The 26,542-nt window shown below is 42.5% G+C and overlaps 1 protein-coding gene across 1 annotated transcript; it reads right to left on the bottom strand.

Moving 5' to 3' along the window:
• Nucleotides 1-600: 600 nt before the first annotated feature.
• Nucleotides 601-24,989, bottom strand: NT5E (5'-nucleotidase ecto). The gene is made up of 9 exons (XM_042016146.1): nucleotides 24,532-24,989; nucleotides 19,759-19,981; nucleotides 14,105-14,293; nucleotides 9,457-9,654; nucleotides 7,899-8,050; nucleotides 4,632-4,740; nucleotides 3,673-3,822; nucleotides 1,980-2,180; nucleotides 601-1,887 (listed from the first exon to the last, which is right to left on the bottom strand). Exons 1-9 carry the CDS (start codon nucleotides 24,862-24,864, stop codon nucleotides 1,730-1,732), a joined length of 1,713 nt encoding a protein of 570 aa, XP_041872080.1. The 5' UTR covers nucleotides 24,865-24,989; the 3' UTR covers nucleotides 601-1,729.
• Between the last annotated feature and the right edge of the window lie 1,553 nt (nucleotides 24,990-26,542).

Genomic DNA, 26,542 nt, shown 5'->3' with positions numbered 1-26,542 from the left:
ACAGAGATACTTTAATAGGCATTCCTCAATTTTTCTTTTCAAACACACATTTTCTCCTTTTTTACAGACCAACCGATCTAATGTAGCACTGGTGTTCTTTGTCAGTATAATTTGTGTTATTTGTCTGTGTTACTATTGCAAACCTTTCCTTTCTGTTTGTCAAAGGAAGGTAAAAGTGTTATTTCTCTCCTTTCTGGCTCTGCCAAAGGAGTTGTTGCAACTCTAAAAATTGGTGTGCAAGTACAGCTCTGTCCATCAGTGCCCTCTCTGACACTGTTGATGTTGATGGGGGGGGGGGAAGACTGTTCTGTAAATGAACAACTTAAGGAGTAGTAGTAACAAGTCATCAATGCCAGGGCATAACTTGTAGTGTGTCACGCTCAGTTGTTGTTTGTCTCCCTGTTCTACCACCCCTTACTTAATACAGCTGTGTAATCCAGACCTTTTCATGCACAGCCCTTGAATGGATGTGAAAATGAACGAGGTCTTGAAATTTCAACATACTGAATGTTTATCTTAATGCACCTTTTCCTTGAAATCTGCAGGTGCAGTGAATGGAAGAGGCAAGTAGCTTCAGCATTGAAAAAGAGTGTAGTAAGCTTTCCAGAAAAACAGCAGGTTTATTCAGAACACTGAGAATCAGTTTAAAACAGCATTAAACAACTCTGAAACATGGCGACATCAAAATTCCCAATGATCTTAGAAAAATAATGATTATTTTGCCCTCATTTGTAAGCAGTCATTTCTTGATAAAGCATCAGCAATGTACACTTAGCATTTAATCTGATTACATACTCATTAGCCTGTCTCTTACAACTATTTTTTTAAACACAGCCTTCCCATAGAAGAGGTTTAATCACAGTTATCATAAAGCCAGGTTATGCTGTAAAAAGCCTCATTACCTGACTATTTCCCAAGGATGCTGAAAGTGCTGCAGGAGTCAATGCCTGTATCAGACATTTTCTTGGAATGTGACTAATACAGAATAAAGGCAGGAGTCCTGTGCTTTGTTCTTTGGAAGAGGTACAAAATTGAGCATATCTCTGTGAAATACAGTCATAGATTGTGTTCTCACTCTAGATACAGTCCCCAAACTGATCATTATTTAAGAGTAAAGAATACCGAATCTGTTAAAATTGATAAAAATTAAGTCAAGCTCTTATTGCATCCTTTATTAATGGAAAATATAAGTGTGATGTTTCTTTTTGAAAAGTAAAACAAAAACTTTTTAAAATTGCATATTAAATAGACCTCATGATTTTAATGGCACTGAGTTTAATCCATTCTTTCAGGCATTCGTGTAGGTGTGATAAATAGGACTGGAAGCAAAGTAGAGAGATTGAGTACCTTAACCCTGAGTGGAGATCAAAGAAAGGAATATACATCTGTAATAAATCCATTTCTAGAAGCTTGTTTACATTGCTGGGATCAGGTTGTTAACTCACTATCTAAAGCAGCTAAAAGAATTTGACAATTTATAATACCCCCTTTCAGTCTGTCATTGTTTTATGATTGAGCAGTAACTATTCACTGGAACTTTGCTTCTTGACACCTCAAGCCAAATTGCAGGTACCAAGAGAAGTCATGGGTTCTGCCCCCTTGCCTGATGGGGGCTGCTCGCTGCTGACATGCAGCAACCTCACTGCTCAGTCATTGTAAGGTGTAACAGAAGAGAACAGTTCTCTTTTCCCTTCATTAGTATCATCTCTCCTGTATTCCTCAAAAAAAATCAAGTGTGCAAGAATGTTACAGTGAACAATACAGAGATCAGGGTGAGACTTGCTTGGATAAAACTTCCAGAAGAAAATTTTATTCGACCTTCAACTGCTGGGTAAACTCTCTTCATTCTCTGGAGGTAGCGGGAAACAACCTCAGTATCAGGTTCACCTAAACAAACAAACAAACAAACAAACGTTTTCTGCATCTGCCAGGCTCTACCCTGTTAGTGCCCATACTTACCTGGACTGTATCCCCCTTACCTTTACTGTATCCCAGATTTTTGTCTTTCAGCATACTGTAGCCATCTCCTCCAAATAACATATAGGATGGCAGAGTCACGTTGTATATTTCATCCATCTGGAGTGGGACATAGGCTGGGACTCTGCAGGCTGTGCAAAGCACTTCTAAGCTAGCAACTCTGCTTCCTGGGGCTCTGGAGAGATCATAGACCACGTGGATGCCTACAAAAATACATATTGGAATGCCACTTAGTACAGTGCATGTTGAACACACAGGGCCAGAAGCAGCGTTCTCCCTCATCTTCAGATATTCTTTGCATTACTTCCTGTGATCAAGAGTTGTATCATTCTGAATTACACCAGTTAATGTCCTGTGTTCTTTGCACACTACTCAAATTTATGCAAGAACATTCAAGAGGAGTAAGAATTTCTGACTGTTTTTAAGAATTGCACTGTCCCACCTCATTTACTTATCTGATTGTCTGCTCTCATCACTACTCCACAGAAGGAAATTACTAGTCATGGGATTGGAATACTGCAAGATAAAAATACCTCCCCTTATTTCTGTAGTCACATGCTTTCTCATTCCCCTGGCCTGCTGGCTGAAATGACTTTTTTTAAGGCCAGCCAGCCAGCCTAACCTGGTAGCTATTCTGGATAATAGGCACTGTCCTGAAAAAGGAAAGCCAGACCAGGGCTGTAACGCTGCAGTTTCTCCGCACTGTAGGAGAAGCAGCACTTCTCATTGTGAGCCTTCCTTGATCAAGGCCAGGAGAGAGCCAAGCCCCTGGCTTGGCCAAGAATCTGCAGACAAGGAAGCCACCAAGCTTGTTCAAAGCACGGAGGCTCTTCCAATCTTGGTGCTCTTCCTGCTCTGGATCTTCCATCCTGAACCCTTTTACAGAGCTACTGGTTGTCTTCTTTTTCTGCAAGAAGGCAGTAAGCAGAGCTTTTACCTTAGAGGTACCTAAGAATGTGGTAACTTACTGGTGAAAGTGCGAGGCATGGATTGTGTCTGTGGCATGTGAGGGATCACAGAGTCGGGGTCTGTGGGAGGAGAGGCATGGAGGGAGGGAATGCATCAGCCCCTGCCCTTGAAGTTTAGCTCTTCTGCTAACTAAACAATACAATCTGCACTATATGACAGAGAGACCAGGAATAAACATAACTGTAGCCTAATGCACATCTGGATAAACATATAGGCAGCTGCAATTAAAGATATGAATAGATTTTTAATATTAACTGTTCATCCATAAAATATTTAGAAAGTCACTGGAGCAATTCCATAGCCCACTCTGACAAACTCTAAAGCTGTCATCAATCATTAGAGAATTGCACAAAATTATTCTGATAAACTGAAATTCAGCACATCTATCCAGTTTGGCATTTCAGGTAGGCTGCCAGTTAAGAGCTAAAACCTGAAGTTTGTTACAGCTAATTGCAGTGTTCAACTGATGCCATTACGGGTTCGGGAAGGTTGGGAACACTGTCTCTGCTGAAGGGAACGGCGATGGCCTGTGTGCTGCAGTGGCTCAGGCAAACATACATATTATCAGGGATAAACAGCGTCTGCTGGCTAGCATGTGAGAGGCACAGGGTGAGGATGTATGGCCAGCTTGGCATTCCATTCTTAAAAGAAGGCTTCCAGTGTAATAAGGCCAACAGGAGGGATGACTGTTTTGGAAAACTGGGAAGAGGAAAGAAGAACATGTACCTCCAACCTGCAGCAGCTCTCCACTTCCTCTTCCATATCTCCTCACACTGTGCTCAAAAGCTTCTTTCAGCGTGGAGCCTTTTAATGTCACCATATCAAAACGACCTCCAAATGGCAAAACAGACAGCAAATCTTCCATAGTAATGCTACCTGGGGGAAAGAGACTTTGTTCACTTCTTGATTTTGGTTTTGGGTTTTTTTTTTTGCTGTTGTTGTTTACAGAATTATTTTAGGATTGTTTAACATCAGTTTTTGACAAGGATCATGGAAAATACAGTTTAAGAAAATGAGGGCTGGTAGGGGTGAGAATCACATATTTTGTCCCAAAGAACCTGCATCTTTTATCATCCAGCAAGTATCAAGACCAATAAATCAGAATTTGATGTAACTGCATGTATTGCTATTCAAACAATAGCAAAAGCTACTAAAAGACATGACAAACCACCAACCTAAGATGAAGAAACACAGCTATTCATACTACGTCAGGCAATTTTTGCAGTTGATTAAGATTTACTCCTAGTCCTACAGAAAGATTTAGCCAAACTGAGAAAGCTGTTTGTTTTCAAGTTGCATTTATGTGGTATCAGGAAAATAAAAACTAAAACCTTAGCATTCAGAAAAACCCAGAATTTACTTACTCTACAGCAGATTACAGAAGGCTCACAGCGACCATAGCGGATGACCCTGTACAGCTGGAGACCTTTCTTTGTTCCAAGGCAGCAAGGAGAGAGGGAAATTATAAAAAGCATTGTGTACAAACAATGCTAGAGACTTCTATCAATGTCAGCCTGAGTGCAGTTGTGCTCAAATGATGGATAACCATTTGAGAAAGTTTGAAATCGCTTGTAAACATTGTGCAAACCCCGTCAAAACAAGCCCATACCTAACTGTGTTCAGGCTGGCATAACTTGATTCCCTCTTCCTGATAAAGTTGTTATTCAGCTGGTAATTTTACGTACCATTAGTGGTCTGCTCATCAATGGGTGACCGTATCCCACCTCCATTCAGGATGCACATTGAAACATGGTTCCACGTCTTTTTATCCGGACACCCAACATTCTCGTAAAGCTACCAAAGGAAAATGTTTAAACAGATTTTATCGTCACTTATTACAGGCTCTGGAAATTTACACCAAATACAATCTGAGACTGAAAGGAGACAGAAAGGTTTTGGGGTTTTTTGACATTCTCTTCAGCCCCATTTTAAAATACTTAGTTATTAAAAAACCCAAGCAAGTATTTCATTTTTTAAAATTCTTAACATGAAAAATATTTGCCTTTTACTGTAATGAACTCTTGGACTCTGCCCTAGTCTGTGTGTCTATGGCATGGCCAAGGCAGGCCACCTAAACAAAGGAAAGGTGATTTTTGATTTCAATGACTGTGATAAAGACAAACGATTTAAGCATATTTAGAGAACCGGGAAGTGAAGAGGACCTTAAATATTTTTGTTCATTAAAATCACTTTGGGAAAGCATAAATTAATCATGTTGCAGGGAATTAAGTTTTTTCAGCTTCTCTGTGGTTTGTTTTAAATATTTGGAATGGTCTTGGCTAACAAGAAAGATGTAGAACAGTGGAGGAACAGGAAACAGGCATACTAGATCAGAAAGTCTACTCTGCACAGCAGTGTGTCCTCAGCAGTTCAGTGGCGAGGCTCTGACAAAATGCAAGGACAGGATACTATTTGCTTGTGGCATCCTTATAGTAGTAAAGACAATGGAGACCAGCTATTTATTGGTTAAATAAGGACAATAAGCCTCCAGTGTTAATCCTCAGAAATAACTTAGTGGAACAGGAAAAGGCTGAGAAAATGACCTAGGATAATAGAAAGGATGAACTGGTTCCATACTGGAATGACTGTGGTCAGGACTCTTCACTCTCGCAGAGAGAGCAGTACCAGAAGCACATGACAGAAGCCTATAAAATGAAGAAGGGCATGTGGAGGCTGGGGAGGAATCTGTGTGTTTTCTCATTTCAAGAATGACAAAAAACCTGAAAAATTCAGAAAGGGGTGACCAGGATGGTCAAAGACACAGAAAAGCTTCTGTGAGAAGAGATAATAGAAGGAAATATTCGAGAAGGCTATAAAATCATGAGTGGTGTGAGGGTGGACAGGGAGTAAATGTTCCAGTGCAAGAACCCCTTGACTTCCAGCAGTTATGCAGGCAGTGGGCAGCAGCATGCTGCACACCAGCAAGACCAAGGTCTCTGCCGGGTGTGCAGGTCTGTGGTGGAAAGCCCTGCCACCAGCTGCTGGGAAGGCTGGAGGCCAGCAAAGGGCAGTGGAGCCACTCTGTGGGAGCTAATCCCTGCTGTCTCCCTCCCCTTCTCCCTCTCTCTCCCTGTTGTTCTTTCTTGCCCTCCCCACAAGTTGCAGTTGAGCCAGTAAATGTCAAGAGACCACTTTTGCCATGGGGAATCCCTGAGCTGCAAGCTGGTGGAAGAGATGGACAGATCTGAGTACAGCAACTCCACAGGCTTGCCCGGAAATATGCTGTTCCCCTACCATCCCCACTCTGTCACTCTTTAGACAAAACTTTGGTATGAATGATGCTGTCATCTGTTCCAGGTGGGTCACTGCTCTGCTGCACCCCTATGTGAAGTGTTTGTGACCTCTGACTTGCAGCTGTGTAAATGCTTTGTGCCTCCAGCTCAGTCATCAAAGTTATGCCCTGAGGCCAGATCCACACTTAGGTTTGCAAATCATAATCAAAGGATTGCAACTTCCCAGCCCTGAGCTGAGGCAGCTTAAAAGAGGAGCTCACACAGTGCTGTTATCAATTTCACAGCCTTTTCACATCTGAGTCCCTTTAAAGTCCTTTGTAAAATTCTGTCTAGGCCTGTCAACCTTTTATTCTGAGATTTTGGGCTCCTGTTTGAGATGCATCACTGAACTCAATGGACCTCTGTTTTGACCCAGCACAAACATTCAGTCAGGCTTCTGCAATTCTTAATCTCTCCGTTTCTCAGGACAACTCTAAATATTAAAGCTCATGGAACAGGCAGGTCTATTTTTTACCTTCATACCTCTGACCACGTGTCAGCGCACCGGAAAGCAAGTATAGAACTGGCAAGGCAACGTGAAGAGAAATCTATGTATCTACTGATAACTGCAGGTGGCTGTCTCGAGACATTGATTTAACTAAAATAGAAATTGACCCCCCTAAGACAAAATGTACAGCAAGAAAATCGACAGACTTCTGAGAGATTACAAGGTTACTTTCTGTAAGGTTGAAAAGTGCCAAAGCATTTGTTCACATTTTTTCAAATAAAGATATTAAGAAGTCTAGCAGAAAAAAAAAAGCATGCTGCAATTCTAGGAGAACTGTATGCAGAATTCCCAAACATTAATCTGATTAGGAAATTAGTCCATGAACTAAGAATTATTTTAAGGACTACAATAAGAGCAATAACATGGACTAGATAAATAGCTTTGGGGACATATCTAAGTGAAAACTCAGTATTATTAATTGTCACTTAACTTTATGGGAAAGTTAATTTTCTGGAAACAGTCACATTAGTGAGTGTTTTTCCCTGAAACACTTAAATGAAATGGTGCTGCTGGAGAGCAGTAAAACTTAGGAAGTTTAAAAACTGGAAGTGACTTCTTGTAAAAAGACTTTTCTGGAGTTACGTGACACTTAAAGCCCAGTAGTGCCTGTCAGAACACAGCAGGGGCTGGTGGCTCCTTCTGGGCTGCAGTGTTCTGTGCCCAGCTGGGTGTCTGGCCTTTCCCACCCTCTCCTTGCTTCAGCTGGCACCTTCTGAGCCCTTCAGGGGGACAATTCTTGTCAGTAGCTTGACAGAAAATAACGCAGATTTGTTTTCTGTGCCAGTGAAGAGACAGCAAAGCCCAGTGAGTAATGAGAGGACAGAGGGTGAGTGCTGTGAGCAGGGGCCAATTAGCAGGAGGGGCATGGGAGCTGAGCTCTCCTCCTTGCTTGAGGAATGGGCTCTTAGATCAGACTGCCATAGCTCTTAAAAGTGCAGCCTCAAAGCAAGCTGTGAAAAAGCTGTCCTCTCTGTGAGGCTATGTACAAAGGATAAACTGCTCCCTACTCTCTGCAGCAACATTCCTTATACTTCTGCCAGGTCTCTCTAGGGACACGCTGGATGTTGCACTTTTGAAAAGCAGGCACAGAGCCCGTGTGCTGATAGTGTGGATCTGGATAGCTCTGGAGTAACCCTTAGATGTAATTGCCACCTGTGGTGGAAACATCTTACCACAGCATCACAAAGCAAATTTCCCATGTTACATTCCTGGAAACGGCATGCTTGACTTGTACCATTCAGGTAAACACTAGTTTTTCCAATCTCTTCAGAATAATTCCCCAGGTTTTCTCTCCATTTTTCCACTTCTTCCTTAATGTGCTCATCTGTAAAGTAATATAAAAGTGTAAAATAAGCATCATACATATCTCATATTAATGACACTTCAGTGAATACAAACCTTAGGGAAAAAAACATTAGTGATTCTAAAAGGTTACACTTTTTCTAACAGTGTCTCAAGCAACATGGCAGCTATACTCACTTCAAAAAGAGCCTGTCATGGGAGAAGGCAGGACAGGACAACGAAGGGAATAAGCCAGTCCTGTGCCACATCAAGGTTATCTCCTCTCTACTTTTGCCCAGCCCTGTTCTAACCTCTGACTGATGGGGTTTCTAGTACCTACCTTGACAGGTGAGAGAATTTTTAATATACAAGCAAGATTGGTCTTTGACATAATTTTTTCCCCTCTCTTTAATGTTGTGCTGAAAGGAAAACTAGCTCAAATATCAATGTCAAGGAATAAGCCCTTTATAGAAATTCTCTACGCAAATCTGTCTCTTGGGTGAAAACTTAATTATTTCAGAAAAAAACCCAAAGATACTTGGATATGCAGAGAGATGTCACAACTATTTTATATCAGCTATTAATTTTAATCAATTTTCCCCACCTGTCAGCAAGAACAACGTTTATAAAATTATACCACCAATGTATCTGAATTTTTATTTTTACTGACTTCAGAGAGAGAATGTAAAGTCTCTTTACATCATCTCACTACATTAATAGGTCACTGAGAATAACACAGTAAATATCTATGAACAAATAATTTTTAAATTATTTGTTTTACATGTACTCAGGTAGAATCTAGAAAGTCTGATAAAAGCTCAGAACTTCATGCAGCAAGCACTGGAGAAGAACCAGAGATTAGAAAACCAGCCCTGGGTAATTACAGAACTGACAAAAAACCAGTTCACAGATCTCAGATGGAGTTACAAACAAAAAGTGACAGACTCTCCTCCTCCCACTTGTTTAAATGTTTCAGAGTTAAAACTTGAACGCAGTTAGCACTGCATACAAGAACTCTTGGGTTTGTATATTATATTTGCACGTTAGCAGAGTAGTTGGCAGGGTACTTCAAGTTTTTCCTGGAACATTTCCACTTTCCTGTATTGCTCTGAACTCTGGTCTGAAGAACCCAGCCTCTGGCAAAACAGTGTAAATCAGACCTCATAATCTTTTAAATCACAATTACAGGACTAGCTAAAGCAGGTTCTACAAAGTGGTAAGGTATTGTACCACCGAATTCTTACAAAACGACTTTCAGGGATTTTAAATAGATAAAAAACCACTCTGAATATGTACATATTCAACTGTAACACAGCCTGAACCCTACACAGAAGAGAACAGCAACCTCAGAAAGAAAGCTGAATTCTTATTCAGACCTTGTATTTAACATGACAAGACTTGAATTGTAGCAGAGTGCTGCAGGCAAACTCAAGTGCCTAGTCCACATACCTTCAGGAATACTGCTGTCCAGCAGAATGGGGTTTCCAACTGCTTCAACTACATTTCCTTTCTTGTCAAATGTAACATTTAAGTAACCAAGATATTTTCCATAAGCGTAAGCTTGTACAACTGGCACCTTCCTCCCATCATCTGAGTCAACCATGAATGGATACGGGCCAGCTGGCAGTTCAGTAGAGGGTGGGGTGCCTGCACAGAACAAACATGAAAAGTGGGTCTTCAGCTCAAGGAATTCCTACAGTGACATTTGAAATGTTTCTCAGCCTTAAAAAACACAGATAGGATAGAAACAGTCATGACTGTACTGGATGACAAGCACACATTTGGTTGCTCAGTTATCTCATAACAGACAATGTTGTTTTCAGCACACGAGCCCACATAACTACCACAGTGTTTTTTAAGTTATGACAGCACACTCCACCATGACATCACATCACAACAGCAACAAAACAACTTTTCATTCCAATTATGCAATCTAAACCCCTCAATAATGCAAACATTCCAGCCACTGGATGAAAAGTTTATTGTTGAGCCTTCATACTACATTATTCTGCATCAGATAGAAAGTAAGAATCTTAGTAAATCATACATCAGACTTCTTGACCTGAAAGAGTCTAAAGTATTTTTACTGTTAATAAGCACATAGAATACCTACAAGCAGTACTGTGAATTTGTACATACAGCCAGCTGACTTTTTTTTTCACTATACTAAACAGCCTCCAAAATTCCAGAGAGGCTGCAAACTCTCCGCAAAACCAAACTTCATTAAGCATTGAAGCTGTGTAGTTATGGATTTAAAACGACTATCGACCTGCAAAGTCTGAAAGGTGACTAGATGGAGGACTTGGAAACAGATTAAGGCAAGGCACTGGCAGAAAAAAAGAGAGAGCTCAATTGGCATAGGCTACCACAAGATTTAGAAACCATACAGGACAGAAAGTGGCAAAGAAAACTGGAACTGCACAGCACAGCTCTTGCCTCAAGGGTACCAGCCTTCTCTGTGTCTCCTTGACGTTATCTGCCTAGTGACAATATTATCTCAGTAGTATCTCTCCCGGCTGTTATTCCTGTCATTATTTCTACCCCACTGTCAGACCAAGGTTGGGTAGCTCCAAGACCCATCATGTGCTGTGTGACAGAGCTCACTCAGAGCCTGCTCCTTACTCCTGTCCCAAAGGTGGTGCCTTTCCCATCCAGGTGCTGGGTGAGCGCTGGGGTGCTGGCAAGGCAGGGGCACAGGGGAGCAGGTGCAGAGGACATGGATCCACAGGAAAGCAGGCTGTTCACTTCCACAGCTCACAGAACAACTTGTTTCCTTCCATTTACAGTTGTTTACGAAATATTGAATCCTAGGATAAGCAGCATAATAAATATTCCTTCTAGAACTCTGATATGATTCACGTTCCTCTCTAATCCCTCCTATTCTCCAGGGAGAAGAGCCACAACAAACTGCAAGCTGAACCAAACTTACCACAGAACTAGCTTTTCTACTTTCAGCCAGGCCAACAGAGTTCGTTCCTTGGAGTACCACTTTACTATTCATTTATTTGGGGAAGAATTTAAGGAATCCTGTAGCTTATGAGGGTTCTGCAGGATTTTTGCATACAAACGTGGCTTTGGGGTTTCTGAACTGAAAAAGGAATCAGTTTTGATTTCTTGCCCTTCTTTAGTCCTCAAATGAACAGAACATTAGAAAGTTATTCTTTCTAGGCATTATTTTAGTTTATATCAGCTGTGTGTGGTTAAGTGCTTGTCCAGAGTCTTACTCATTTCTTGCTTTCTAAAGAAATACTTTCTGATACTGATACTTCCTTGCAGGATTAATTATCACTGTGACGTCTTTCCCTTGCAAGAGAGGTGTGTTCCTTCCAAAATGCAAAGACTATTCAGTGCATCTTACCCCAAAGAACACAACATTAGAATTCATGATCAGTCAAGGCATGAGAAGCTGTTTCATTACAAATGCACAAACTCATACTGGGTGACTAAAGAACCTGTAACATTTTCCTATCCTCTTACCCTGTTTTAGCCAACACACTATATTTTCAGAACATCAGTTCTGATGAAAAACAGAAATTAAACTGCTCTAATCCAAAACTACCACTGCTGTTTGAATCAGTTCTACAAATCAAATGCACACCTGAACAAGTCAGGACAATATTTGCATTATAACCTGTGGATAAACCACGGATTGGCAAATGTCTTAGAGACAGGTTGGACTAGTCCAAAATGAAATCCTTACACTAAGATTTCTCTCATGGGCAGTATGTCTCTAAACCTCCGTGACAGACAGAACAGGCTGAACAGCTCTTACTTCTCCACTTATACTGAGCTGAAACATTCTCCCAGATTCTGCTGCTAGTTATTGATTACACCTCTTGATTTGAGTGAGAGCTTATAAGCTCAATATATGCATCGAGACACGCACTAAGACATTTCAAATCAGATGTTTTACTCTGCAGTGAAATCACCTCCCCAGATGCAGCTATTTCTCTGTGAAGGTTGACTGATGGCTTTGACTCAACATGACATGGTTCACAAATGCACTCATGGTGCTCCTGAATGGGTGAGTACATGCTTCACAGCACTTGGGATAAAAATTATATGCTCAGACCCCATTCCGTCAGAAATCATATTTTGACTAAATAGATATTTTTGGTGTATCTCCCCCAGATATGACTTCTTTTTAAATTTTTCTCACCTTGCCAGTATTAACAAAAAAAGTAAGACAGTCTTGTTTTATCAAAACAATAGAGCCCTTGGAAAAGCAACCAGAACTCATTCTCAGCTGAGATCTTTAACCCAAAGGCTGCAGATTCTCATACTGCGTGCTCTCTCTGGCCTTGTGAATCTTGGACAGCTTCAAATGGGGAGGGGTGGAACAGCTTGACACAGTCTAGTCTGACAGCAGGCTACTCTCTGGGATGACAAGAGGTGTGCTTGTGAACTCCTACAGATTTAGACAGGATGTGAACTCAGATGTGTCAGCTCCTGCAGCACTTCACATCATGATTCCAAATTGTGACAAGTGGCACCTCTTTGGATCACACCCAATAAAGTATTTTGACTACTATAGCTACCACTATGAGGCACAAGCTCTCTACAGGCACTGACCGACAATGTGCAAAAGAATATGGATTCCACTGTGTAAACACCCACAGTGAATGCACACTTTGAATATGGAATCCATCCTTGTTTTTCCCCATCTCAAAAATAATTCAATAAAATTGCAGGCTGCACCCCAAGACAAGAGCAAGGTCTCTGTGGGATGTGCAGGCTGTGTAGGGCAGTGTTGGAATGCCCTGCTAGAGGCTGTTGTGGAAGTTGAAGGTAGCCAAGAGGAGATGGAGCCAGTAAATATCAAGAGACCACTTCTGGCTTGGGGAGTCCCTGAGCTGCAAGCTGGTGGGAAACACGGGCAGATCTGAGTAAAGTGTCTCCACAGGCCAATCCCCCTCAACCACTCCCCTCAGTCACTTAGACATGTGGTATTGGGATGGTCTGTCCTGTTGTTTGTTCCAGTTTGGCTACTTCTCTGCTGCACCTCTATGCAAAGTGTTTGTGAGCTCTGACTTGTAGGTAGGTGTGTAAATGCTTTGTGCTTCCAGTTTAGTCATCAAAGTTACTCCCTGAGGCCGAATTCAAGAGATATTCTGATCTGCTCAGTGTATAACTGTGGCATGCAATTGTTTCTTTTTAACAAGTGAGATAACAAAAGGTGAGAGTCCAGATAAGACAAAAAAGGTGTGAGAAAGAGAGGAGATGAATAGGGAGAGGAGGGGATGATGGACAGTGCAAACCTTTTAAGTGGTTAAGTTCCTAGGGTACATAATGTTATCCCTGTGACTAGGGCACATGGGAAATTTTTCTGAAAATTACAGGAAGTTCCCATTATAGTCTCAACCAGTTGTTAAAGTTTCTGCTAAATTTAAAGAACTTTAAAAATTCAATCAAACAGAACAAAAAACCAGTCTCTCTTTTACTTGTGTCCTTACACTCTGGGGAAGGTAACAGCATTGGAGAAGCTGCTGATGGTAAGTGTTGCCTAAAGTAGCACTAGTGCAGGAGAAATCAGATCAGCAATGTTTATCTCTTGAATGACATCTGCCTCTAGAGAAAAGAAGAATAAAGCAGAGATTAAAAGAGGGATTGAAATAAACAGATGAAACTTGGGGAAAGTATTTTCATGGCAGGCTAAATGGAGACCTAAAGAATCAGATTACAGAGAAAATCAACACCGGCAGCAGTTTTGAAGTATTCTATGACTGATTTTTCAGGTTAAGTCACATACATGTTTAAAAGTAGACAACTAATTTACTCCTTTATAGGCACGAGCTTGAAAGAGGTACAGTATGTTTAGCAGTGATTTACCAGTGTTACTACTTTTGTTCCTCTTCTCCACTTTGTATAGACCACCTGGAACATCCAGCATTATGGAACCTCTTAGTGAGTCACAGTACTTGGTGTGCACAGTCTGTTTTGAATTGGTTTCTTCAACGGAAGTTATGGACACATACCAGCTATGAACCCAGCTGAGTGCAGCCAGCAGTAAACTACATTGGTGAAAGTTCTCTTGAGTTTAAAGACAAACAGTTTCAGCTTAGTTTTAGAAGCAATATTTTAGTAGGAAGTAAAATACCTGTATAGAGAAACGTATTTGTATGTCCTCCAATCACAACATCCACTCCTTTCACTTTCTGGGCAATATTTTTGTCCACGGTAAAACCAGAATGTCCTAGTGCAATTATTTTGTTCACTCCCATAGCAGTAAGTTTATTCACTTGTAGTTGCAATGCTTCAATTTCATCTTCAAAGATCATATTATCCCCTTTAAAAAAAAAAAGAAAAGAAAATAATTTACTTACAAAGTACCTTAATTGGTAGTTTAAAAAAAAGGTAGTTGGTATCAGATACCAGTCTGTATAATTAACAGAACTTTGAATGGCAGAGCCTTTCAAATATCCTTAGCTGGTTCAAGCTCTTGATCTGAGTTGATGTTCTTCAGTCTCTCAGGAGCATCAGTGTGCTTAGACTAATAAAACATTTCTGCAACAAGCTGTATGTACTTGCCTAGATTAAATAAGTAATAATTCCATTAAAAAATTCAGTGACACCAATTGTAGGATCAAAAATTGAATGGCTTTTATTATTTAACTAGAGAAAGGAAATGAAATGTGTCAGTGTTTGCATCTAAACACTTGTATTCTATTACAAAGGTTTTTTCTTCCCAAACTGCATTTCTTTAAGACCTTCTATCTTCTCCCAGGTTAAATCTCTCTTTCTTTTTACTCCACACTCATCTTGTTCTTTCCTTTGTCTCCCCTCCCAAAGGCTTTAAACAGCAGCTTCTTCAAAGTCCCCCACCAAACTCTGAATTGCCTTTTTATGTTAATTATCTCACCTAATGTGAGCCACTCTCACTCACACCAATACAGCACAGCACACATGTGAGATACCATCCTGAAACAACAGCATGAGGAACGGAAAGTCTGGAAAGGAGGAACCTTTTCCGGACAAGAATGTTGGGAAACTGACCATCTTTCTGCAAATTTTCTGTGCCTGCAGAAATCACTCTAATGTGACAAACAGTTACATGAGCACTAGAATAACAGGCGTTCTTACCCTGGGCACGGCGGTTCGGGTTGCACAAAAGGACTTCCTATGTAAGAGGCTAATTTCTCTGACAAAGTTTTAAGAATAGAGTTTAAGGACAGATTCAACCAACCATAAACTTGGACCTTCTGGTAAAGACAACTGAGTAACTTTTCTACCAACTCCTCCTCTACCTAATTCCTCTCCTTCCTGCAGAGTTTTTTGATCAAACCATTTTGAAATATGCCTTTAAAGTAGAAAGATTTCATAACAAAGGGAGGAGTGAAACGAATTCACAATCCACTGCAAAATGTTTCAGGAAATGAGGAGGAAGCTGCTACAATGGAAGAGATAAAAGGGGTTACATAAATTGGTTCACTGCCACACCCATTGAATAGTTCTGTTTGTGCCAGAGGGAATCTCTGTACTGCACGCTGCAGAGTGAATTGTTCAGTGCATCCCCCCATTATCTTCCTGTGGACCTCTTCTCAGAATCAGAGTCAAAAGTTAATTGAGGTTGGAAGAGACCTCCCAGAGCCATGTACTCCAAAACCCACTCAAAGCAGGAACTGAAAGCCAAATGAGGATGCTCAGGATCTAGTCTGAGCAAGCTGAAATTCCAGCCTCTCTGGGAAACCTGTTTAATGGCTTAACCATGCTTATCATGACAAATTTTTTCATTACGTCCCCCCATAATTTCCTGTGGTACTGCTTGAGCCCATTGTTTCTTGTCCTTTCTCTTCCCCTCTGGGAAGTGTCTGCCCCTGTCTTCTCTATAAACTCCCTTACACCAGTGGAAGACTGCTGAAGGGAGCCACTGGCTTCAGCCCCTCTTTGTACATCCTTGCGTTTGACAGCAGCTGGGCCTGATGCAGAGCTGCTGGCAGAAAGGGAAGTGTAAGAAACGATCCCTGAGCGCAGGCTCTTCACGTGCTCCTCTCAGCACCATGGACCAGCTGCATCCCACGGTGTGGGGACCAGTTCTGCAAAGAGAGCTGAGCTCTTGAAACAAAGAGAGGGAACGGGCCACTGACAAGCTGCGCCAGCATGCAGATGCCTGTGGGCTAACTTCTCCCATGGCATGTAGCCAGGTGGCCCATGACAACCAAATGCTCCCCATCAGCACCAGCTCTGGTGTCCCTCTGCACCACTGCAGCCTACAAATGCACCACACATTGAAGACATATTATTATTAATCTTCAGCCCACAGAATCATAGAATCCTTTAGGCTGGAAAATGCCTCAAAGTTCGTAGAGTCCAACCATTAACCCCACACTGCCAAGTCCACCACTAAAACAGTGTCCCTAAGTGCTACATCTACACCCCCAGGGATGGTGACTCCAGCACTTCCCTAGGCAGTCTGTTCCAGTGCTTAGCAACCCTTTCCAAGGAGAACTCTTTCCTAAAATCCAATGTAAACCTCCCCTGGCAAAACTTTGGGGGCATTTCCTCTTGACCTGTCAGTTGTTACTTAGGACAAGGATGCTGTTCCCCACCTTGCTACACCCTTCTTTCAGGCAGTTGTAGAGAAAAGGTATTAAACCAAACCAACCTGCTTTCATAATGAAGGGAAAAACAAAGCCTGTCCCATGCAGGTAAGCCCATCCCTCTCCTGACTGTTATGTCAGGACAGGCAGACACCAGAGCTCAGATGGGTCATCCCACTGCCAACCCACCCACCCACCCACTGATCTCCTGCTGTCTACCTTGCCCTCACAAAGGGAATTCTGCTTGGGGCTGCAGGGGCTTCTCACACCCCTTTCTCCATGGCCTAGTCATGGCATAGCTTTGCATCCTAGTCACCTGAGTAGTTGTAACTGAGATGAAATGGGCCAGCAGGTTTGAAAGTTATGCAGTGGGGGACTGTAAGAGCACTGACACAGTGTTCAATTCTGTAAGAAACCAGGCAAAAAGCAATAAACTGCATAGCACTCATCTGTGCATTTTTCAAAACAATCTGAATCAAAATGACCAACTTACTGCTCTTGTCAGTATTTCACTTCTCTTTCAAGGTATTAAGCTGATGTAGCATACTATTCTCTCTTTAGATGAGGTAGAGTTTCAGAAAAAACATTCAAACTGCTACAACTAAACAAGGAAAAAGAACTGGCTGCCTGCTAAAAATATTGTGCAAGATAGCCAGAATAAAGTGGAATAAATACAATTTAAAATTCCATTTTAGAAAACTCTGCCAAGTTCATAGTTTTAGTAAATATTTTGCTGCCTGTAGGGTTACCGAGTAAGTAGGTTTGGGTTTACACTTTATACAAAAATACAATGGACCAAACAACACTACAGAACTAAAGCAAGTGGGCTGGAACCACCATAGAGTAGAAAGATGGCCTTGTGATTATCAGTTCCAAGCAAATACACAGATAACTGTGTCTATGTGCCAAGTTATGAGCAACTCTTGCAGGACATGGAAAAATCCGCTGAGCACTCAGCTGAGACAGCTGTACATAGCAAAACAGAGAACTCCAGAAAAACTGCCAATCTATAATGTGGCCAATCTGGCTGTAATCTATAAATGTGTTCCCCATCCCTATGGTTTCCAAACAGCAACATCAACAGTACTTTCAGCAGAGATTAGTTGGTCCTTCCCAGTGGAAACACTGAGATTTAAGGACTTTATACTGTTTTCGAGTCTGTTGATAACCTTTTTTAAGCAGACTATGAAAAGTATGAGTTGTAATTTCATAGTTGGGTAGAAGTTATTCAGATTTAATAATGGAAGAAATCACACTCACAAAATACTTCCACAGAAGGCAGTAATGTAGGAATTCATGTTTCAGCATTCTCAAGCTTCCTGTTTGCCTTGAGAATGCCCTAGGAGTGTAGAGCATGCCAAAGCACACAGAGGCAGAGAAAACAAAATCATCTGGAAGAAATGTGTAGAGATAAGCAAGGTGCTGAAAATTTGCAAGGTCCCTTATTAATTGAAAATAAGGACGAGGTTGATAACTATTTAGCCACCAACCCATGTCTGCCATGATTTTACCAGTCTGAAGGATTGCTAGGTCATGGGCAAAATATAGTCACTGAATTATATTAACGTGTCCTGAGCTCACATTTCCAAAGCTTCCAAATGTTCCTCCACATGCTGAGAAGGCAAAGCAGAAAACTGTAAAAACGCTGACCACTACAAATGTTGCTGTTAGAATTTGCTCTGCTTTTTGCTCAGTTACACTGTGGGATATAATTCCTTAGGGGTGTTTCAGCTCCATCTATGGAGCTAACAAGACTTGCCTTTTAACACTGCTTTTTTTTTTAGCTGTGGTCTCTTACAATGTCTCAGCATACTGAGGCATTGGATATGATGTCTAAATGTTATTGGAAATGTATTCAAATGCTTCATAGAATCTCTCCAACACTATCTGGATTTTAACCTGGTGTATTTATTTGCAAGCAAGTTACTTTGATGATCTCACTGCCCCAACACAGGTGTTTGGAAGAAGAGCAGCAGCAGATTTTATTAATCCCTAATGGAGGACAACAGTGACGGTCCTTATTCAAACTTAGCATGACATCAGATGATATCTACCCTCACGTCCTCAGGCACAGGTAAAATTCTACTGCCTACACAAAATACAGATCAATTTTCTTTTCTGTTGGGGGAAAAAAAAGACAGGAATCCAAAACCACATCACTGCAAAATAGAAGTGAGATCAATAAGTCTATTCAGACCTCAGATGTCCATTTCTAGACAGGTTAAACATACAGCACTGGAATTAAAAAACACAGAAGGAATAGCTTTATATTCTAATACTTCCTCAAAGTATTGAATATTCCTCTTGTGAGGAAAACAATGCACTATTTCTGTATTACTAAGCGATACAAAGGGAAATAATAATATGAAGTCCCTTTTCAATGTTTTAAACTAGTGTTTTAAACTAGTGCTTAGAGCATCTGTAACTGCAAAACCCAGGGAAGAAACTCTGGTTTTGTCCCATGTGGCCTGAGCTCTGAGCGGGCAGTGACTCATATCTCCTACAGCTGATTTAAATGTGTTTCTCATTCTAGTAGACCATTTTATTTTACTAAAACAACCAAACCCAAACAAAACCCTCACCAAACCAAACCTCCTGAAATGCTGGAAAAAATCGTCCGAAATTGAGAAGCCTTTTTCCTCATCAATTCTAATTTTACTCATGAATGAAGCAACTGTGGTAAAAGCTGAATGGGTGTTCCTTCTGTAGTCTAATTTCTGCAAATACTTTGAGAGGCCAAAAATGTCTTGGGCAACTTTTGCTTCAAAAACAAGTATGAACCTCTCCTTGTTTTTTAGCATGGAGACATCCAAGAACAAAATTTCAACACACAGAGAAATGTCACGCTTCATGCTAGAGACAAGTTGTATTCATGTTTTAACTTTTGTTTAAATGGATAAATAACAATAAAGTAATATGGAATATAACTTAAAAAACCCAGGCAAGAATAAAAATCCCAACAACCTCTGAGCTCTTCTGCAATCTCACTGACTTTCTGATAGTCTTAAATATGGTCCAGGTCTGTATGAAAATGGGTTGTAATGTTAGCAAGACTTTTTAAGGTTAAAAATCAGGCAAAGTTGAATAGTAAATACTGATAAAACAACAGACTTCCCACTTTTCAGCTGAAAACATTCATCGTTGGATTTAAAAAAGTAGGCAAGTAACAAAATAGTAACAAAGGACATAAACTTACATACTAAAGAAAACATACCTGGCTGTGAAAGAAAAGAAGTTTCCTTTGTAGTATAGCCAACAATTCCAACTGATTCTGAGTCAAAACGAACTATTTTAAAAGGATGAACATACTTCATCATTTCATTTCCTAATGGAGTTCGCCCTTTAATATTTGCACTCAGGACTGTAAAATTTGCATTTTTAAGAAGAGGATCCAATAATCCACTCACACCTTCATCAAACTCATGGTTACCCAAAGCCTGTGAAAAGCAAGAAGAAAATATGAGACCCTGCCTCAAATATTCACTGTAAATAGACTTATAAGTTATATGCATGGTATGTTTGAGAAAACAAAGTCTATGTTCTATGAAAGACAACCCTAACTTGTCTAAACCAACACATTCCTGTTTCTCATGAACACAGAAGTGGTTGGGTTATTTTTCTTTTTACATGTAGGTTTTCGTTTTTCAGACTCTCTTACATGAATACAGATGTGAAAGTCAAAATCCAAAACCTAACTGTTTGTGACTGTGTACCAGATCAAAACCCACTCATTTTACATCCTGTAGCTCTAAAAAAGAGGATTAACAATAACCACAAAGGAAAACATATATTTTGTGTATGGAAAATACATTGTTTAAATACTAAAGAAAATGCTAAATATCAATGACAATATTTGTTATCTTTAAATAAAAAGTGCATTTTAAGAGCTTTGTGCTTGGACTACAGTTTTAAAAACATACTTATTTTGCATTTAGTAAAGATTTTTCTGTGCTTTAACATGCAACAAGAAAATACAACTTTCTATCCATCATTGATATCATTACCTGCCTATTTAACATTACCTAATGTTTATCAGCTAGAGAGAATCCCCTCAGACCATCCATAGTGGGTGTGTGCACACAGGCGGGTACACACTCAGCGCTGTGAAGCATCAAGACTGCCACACGAAATGAGCAGTCCAGTTTATTTATTAGCAAGGTAATACCAGCCAGATGATGAATGTTTGGTTTTTCCAGGCTGGTTAAGCAGAAAAGGGACTTACCTGAAGGAAAATTTCTCCTACTTGCCCATTTTTCATGCTCAGCCTGTGTTGCCACACGCCTGTGCCTGAAAGTTTGGCGATAAGCCAGCAAAACCTCCACAGGTGACACGCAAGGACTTTGTAGCATATTTAAGCGTTAGGGAAGGAAAAGATGTATCCACAGAAACACAATACTTGTGTAAGCTGGTACATAATAAGTTCATACGAGGTTTTAGGTTGCAGCTGAGAAAAGCACATAAGAGGTATTAAAGCCAATGGGCCAACTCTTCCAGGCAAAAGTGTGCTCTTAATTTCATTCTGAGATTAAGTGGGGGAGGCTGCATTCATCATCTCAGAAGGCTTATATATCCTTCTGTTCTACTTAAACGACCCACACACCCAGCTGTGCTTGCTCCAACTTTTATTCTCCAAATGGATGTATTAACCCTGGTCATGTTCCAAACCAAGCAGGACCTTGAAGCCACCACAGGCATGGGAGCTCAGTATTTTCAATTAATTGATTAGCAGTGTCTTTCTTTTGGGACAGACAAAGACTCCCGACTCCTTTTATCCTCACAGGCAGGTAGTCAATGGCTCTGTGGAAATTTCAGGATATCAGCACTAACTTGCATTGGAAATCATCTGCTCCTGCTGACACCGGTGAGAACACTACCCATACCCTTGGGAAAGAGCCAAATTGTTTGCATGCTGCTGCAGCACTTTTCCAGAAGAACTAAGAACTATCTCTGAAAGAATCCTGACTTGGGAACACACAATGCACTCCAACTATGTTCCACTTCTAACTGTATTCTAACTGCAATCTAATTTGCTGTAAAAAAAAATACTAATAAAGAAAAAAAAATTACATTCATTTTGATGCTGTCTGGATGTTCTGAAAAGATGTCTGTGGAGTGGTAGAGTATATCAGAATGGTAACAAGCTTCTTCCTCTTGGCTGGTGCACATGCCTTCTGTTCCTCCTAAATATGCAATTAAACCCCAATAAAAAAGGTTGCAAATGAATTAAGAAATTGAATTGGGTGTAACTGCCACCAGCTTGTTGGGGAAAAAACCAAAACCATAACCCAACCAACCAGTTAGGAAAGCTTGTTTCTTTTGGCTTTGCGTCTTGCATTTGGATTATTTCATGTCCATTAGGACACTAATCAAAACTTTTCCCATGGTGTGGGTGGTTACAAAGTTGTTCATGAGAAATCACTGGTGGCTAATAATACAGTTTTATTTTTGATGTAAGGGAGGGGAGATGTGGACCATTTTGGGTTCCTAATACTCTGCCTAACTACCCTTACACCCAGAGCTCCTAGGACTCTGTACCTGTGCAATATCCCTTCACCAAATCTGAATCCGTTGGCCAGCATAAGTGTAAGTCACAAGGGGGAATACACAGAATATTCAGGCACACAGCATGTGATTATATAATCCTCCTTTCCACAAGGAGCAAGTCTAAAAATATTTCAAAATCAGGATACAAATTAACAGAAGGATGCAACTTAAAAGTAAAGCTAGAAAACTTCCATCATCCCTCCAAATACTGTCTTTGAGGTATGTAACTTGGATTTCAGTCTTAATTACACCAGACAAAAAGGCTGGTGCCATGAAAAATTTCGGAAGGCAATGAAACAGGAGAAAACAGACTGGAGGTGATAGCAAGTATAAATGAGAAAAAGGTAAACTTAAAAAAAGAAATTTCTCCTATTTGTGGAGCAAACCTCTAATGCTTCCAGACTGTCCTAAATCCTCCTATGGCTCCTGCCCGCATCCTGTAACAACTTTAATGCTCCCTCCATCCTGTTTGTAATCCTAGTCCTGTAGCTCACTTCTAAACATTTCAATAATCCCCACCCCTTCTGTCAGGGATGTGACTTCCCAAATTTTGCTTAAAGAAACACTAGCTCACCCTTCTCAGTGCGGCTCTTACCTTGCTCCCTGTGCCCCCACCCAGCCACCATCCCCACTGCACGGCCCCCCATGGTCCACAGACAGAAGAATAGAAACAGATGCTTCAGCTCCGCCTAACACTCAGCAACTGTTCCTCGGGCTCTTTGGTAGCAGAGCAAGACTGAGAAGCTACAGAACGTTTAGCGCCTATCCTGTCACCTTCTATTCAAATTATAATAAGCAGCACCTCCACAGAGAACAAGTGGTTGACTACTTCACCTAAGGCATTCACGTCTGGCACAAGCCTCTGGCTATCTGGTATGGGGTGGGTTTATTTTGAAAGCTTATTCTGATGAAAAAGCTCATGGTGTCTCCAAAAACAGGTGCTTCCTCCATAACACGTTTCTAAGACTGAACACTACTTCAACACTGCCTGAAAAAATTTCTTCTTGTGATATGATCAGGAACTGTGCATGCTCGCAGGCTGCCCATGAACCAGTTACACCAGCAAGCACAAGTCTGAAAAATGACAGACAGCAGAAAACTTTGTGAAGAAAGGAAGGAAAAACCACCTCAAGCTATTTCTGCACTTCAGAATCCCAAAGTGCTCCCCAGCTCTCAGTGAGGATGAGTCCTGAGTGCACACACTCCTCTCCCTCACCATTGGGAGAAACGAGCCTGTTAATGCTAGTTTCACAATTAGAAAACCGTTCACTAGGGCATGTGAAGAGGGAGCAGTATCCTCCACAGACCTCTCGGTCTGGTGTTTAGCCTAAGAAAGTGCACTGAGACATGGCTTTCCCTTCCACAGCTGTTCTGAGGCAGAGGGAATACACAGGTGAAATAATTTTCACCTGGAAAGGAAAGCACAGTCCTTTCCAGACAAAGCAAAAAAGATGAAGACAGAGGATGTGATATGCCCAGAAGATTTTCCCCTCAAGTTGTCAATTGGGATGAAATAAATATCCAAAACAGCAACTAAATATCCAAATAAATAAATAAATATCCAAAACTCTCAAAACGGCAGTTATGCTCAAACATAATATTAATCTCTCTCCTTTCTGGGGTTTTACACAAGAAAAATAAGCCACTGCCCTGAGACAAAAGATTTCAGGACATGGAGTGACATCCCCCAATCTCAGCCACAAATTCTACCTTCCTCTCATCACTTCGACGACCAAAAGAGACAGAGTAAAGGTGCAGGGTTAGCACAGTATTAGAGACCGTCCTTACTAATGTGCTGTTTCAGTCTCTGGGCTGTTTGTACACAGCCCCTTATATTCGGTCATGACCGCAGCTCTGACGGGACTGGACACAACCAGGGTGGCATAGATGAAAACTAAAAACCTCTACCTTTAGAAATAGCACTAACAGCGTGTGTCACCTGTCCCCTTCCCGCAGGACTGAGGCAGGACAGGCTGCGAGCCTCAGGCAGAGTTAACTCCTCTGTCTCAGGCCAGACTCTTCGGCCGGCTTTTTCTGGGGTGATTTCCATGGCTTGCCAACACCTCTCCAATAGAGCCCGTCCAGCCCCTTGCCCGCCCCCAGCCCCTGCATCTCCAAAGGAGAGCTCTTCTATTGCATCACTCTGTGTAGCCTTGCCATCATCTCCCGGTTTCTGGCTGCCCGTGGGGCGGCCAGCTCACGACTTAATTCGGCGGGTAGCCCGCCACCCAGCACATCACCTCCCCTGTGCTCGCCTGCCTTCCAGCTACCTTTGGCGACAGTTTTAGCATTACCTACAGTCTTTTCTTATGCAGCTTTACGCACTGAAGGAGGCGGCAATGCGAAAGACCGGCAGCGGGCGAGGAAAGGCAAGAACAGACCCAGCACCCAAGGGGAGAGAGGGAGGGAGGGAGGGGTAGCCTCTTCCCCCGGCCTGCTTTACCATGGCATCGTAGCGCAGGAGGTTCATGAAGTGGACCGCCTCCCGGCCCTTGAAGCGGGAGAACCACACGGTGCCCTGGTACTGGTCCCCGGCGTCCAGCAGCAGCACGTTGCGGTGCGCGGCCCGCTCCGCCGCCACCCGCGCCGCTCTCCGCGCCACGCCGCCGAAGCATCCCGGCTCTGCCGCCGCGCAGCGCCGCGGGCCCGCGCCCTGAGCCTCCACCCGCGCGTGCACGTCGTTGGTGTGCAGCAGGGTCAGCCGCAGCTCCGCCGCCTCCGCCGCGCACAGCCACAGCGACAGCCACGGCCACAGCCACGGCCACAGCCCCCCCATCCCGCGGGGGCTGCGCGCCGCTCCGCCGGGCCCCGCAAGGGGTGGCTGCGGCACGGGAGGAGGGCCGGGGAGCGGGGCGGGGAGCGGGCGAGCCACCGGGAACACCGCGCAGCGTGCGCGCCGCCCCGCAGAGCCTCCGGCTGTGACCCGCCCGCGGCCAGGCACGGGCTGCCCGCTGGGCGCGGCCGCCGCAGGTGCTCCGCAGCTGCTGGGCGTGGGCAAGGAGGGCTCGAGGCGGCTGCCCGGGGCTGCGGGCTGTGTCCTTGCCGCGCCTCGCTGCTCACTCGCTGCTCGCCCGTCCTCAGGGCTCTTCGAGCCCCAGGTAATGTCCTGCGCCACGCACGTCCCAGTCCCCGCTGTCCTTCACCCGAAGACAGCTGCTGTCGGGTTGGAGAAGAGCTTTCAGCTGGCTGCTGGAGGTCAAACGGGATGAAAATCCAGCCAGCAGGGAAAGGACAAACTCCAGTGCTCACAGGAAGCCTTGGTGAATGTTTAGTACGCTGAAAAGAGTTTCCAAGCCTTCACATGGAAATGTTTGCCTCTCTCCTCCTCTTTCTCCAATGATGCTTAAAATAAAAACTGCTATTTCATCCATAAAAAGAGTTACACTACTTTAAGAGTTGATTTAATTATAGCTCTAGTGGTTTTAGTGTAGATTCATGAATAGCTTTCAAGATTTTCCTTCCATAGCTAAATGCAAAGCTCTTAGTTGTGGTTTGGCAAATGCACGGTGAGGGGAAAACCTGCCAATGCCTTAAATAAACAGCTTGTTAGGAGTACAGCATGGGGTGACCATCTCTTGGGTAAATCAGACTGACTGAGGGTCCCACCTGCTCCTCTAAGTCATGTCCACCTCCTCTTCCACTATTAAACAACAAAATTATCTGGAAAACGAAATTTTTTTCAAGTTGAAGTGCTGTCACTTCCATACACTTCCTTGAATCTTCTGGACAATCACACATTGTAAGTTGTGACCAGCAGGTCACTTTTTCCCTTAAAAACAGAAGCTTTCCCACTGTGCAGAGAAGTGGTGGTTTCTTACAGCATTACAGAAGCTGCTGTCTCCTTTTTGCTGGATGATGTCATGCCCCAGTTTCCTGGGCACCCGAAGTCCACGGAATGGAATCTGAACTCATTTGGTTTGCTTGTTTCCTCAGATGGCTGGAAAGTGAATGAACCTGTATTTTCTTCCATGATGGCTATGTTCTGCTGTCCCCATGCTCCCATACGTGACTCGAATTAAAACAGCTGTGTGGTATCTTCTTATTCCCCTGGTGACTGCACTGTGCACTGCCCACCCCTCCGCAGGGGAATCCTTAATGGCATGAGCTGCAGGCTAGCAAAATCTGGAGTTGACTTCGTCCCCTCCTTTTCACATCCTCTTTGGCTGTGCTTTCTTCCTCAGCTGGCCTGTGCTGGCAGCCTGGCTGGGATTCATATCAAAGCCAAGACACATTTAGGTGTCCACAAGGAAATGCCTACATGTGCTCTAGTTTGCTTAAACTGTCACTGTGGCCAATGGAAATCTGTTTGGGACAGTCATGGGTAGTTAGAGAGGGATCTGGTCACACTAAAGTCAACACACCTGCTGGGACTCATCACTTGGACATAGGTGCTGGTTTTGTTTGGTGGTCTCCAGGTTTCCCTCTAGTAAAGAGGATCTTGTGTAGGTCTTGTG

Source organism: Corvus kubaryi, unplaced genomic scaffold, assembly GCF_017639235.1.
Source record: "Corvus kubaryi isolate FWS band 111438036 unplaced genomic scaffold, C.kubaryi_AGA036_p1.0 split3-73, whole genome shotgun sequence".
Taxonomy (NCBI): Eukaryota; Metazoa; Chordata; class Aves; order Passeriformes; family Corvidae; genus Corvus; species Corvus kubaryi.
The sequence above is the reverse complement of the archived record's forward strand: the minus strand, read 5'-3'. Positions and strand labels throughout refer to the sequence as shown.

Excerpts from the sequence above, each read along its gene's own strand:
- NT5E (XM_042016146.1), bottom strand. The coding sequence starts at position 24,864 with ATGGGGGGGCTGTGGCCGTGGCTGTGGCCGTGGCTGTCGCTGTGGCTG. Across the intron at positions 14,294-19,758 it reads TTCTTTTCTTTCACAGCCAG|GGGATAATATGATCTTTGAA; the intron begins GTATGTTTTCTT and ends TTTTTTTTAAAG. Across the intron at positions 1,888-1,979 it reads AAATCTGGGATACAGTAAAG|GTGAACCTGATACTGAGGTT; the intron begins GTAAGGGGGATA and ends TTGTTTGTTTAG.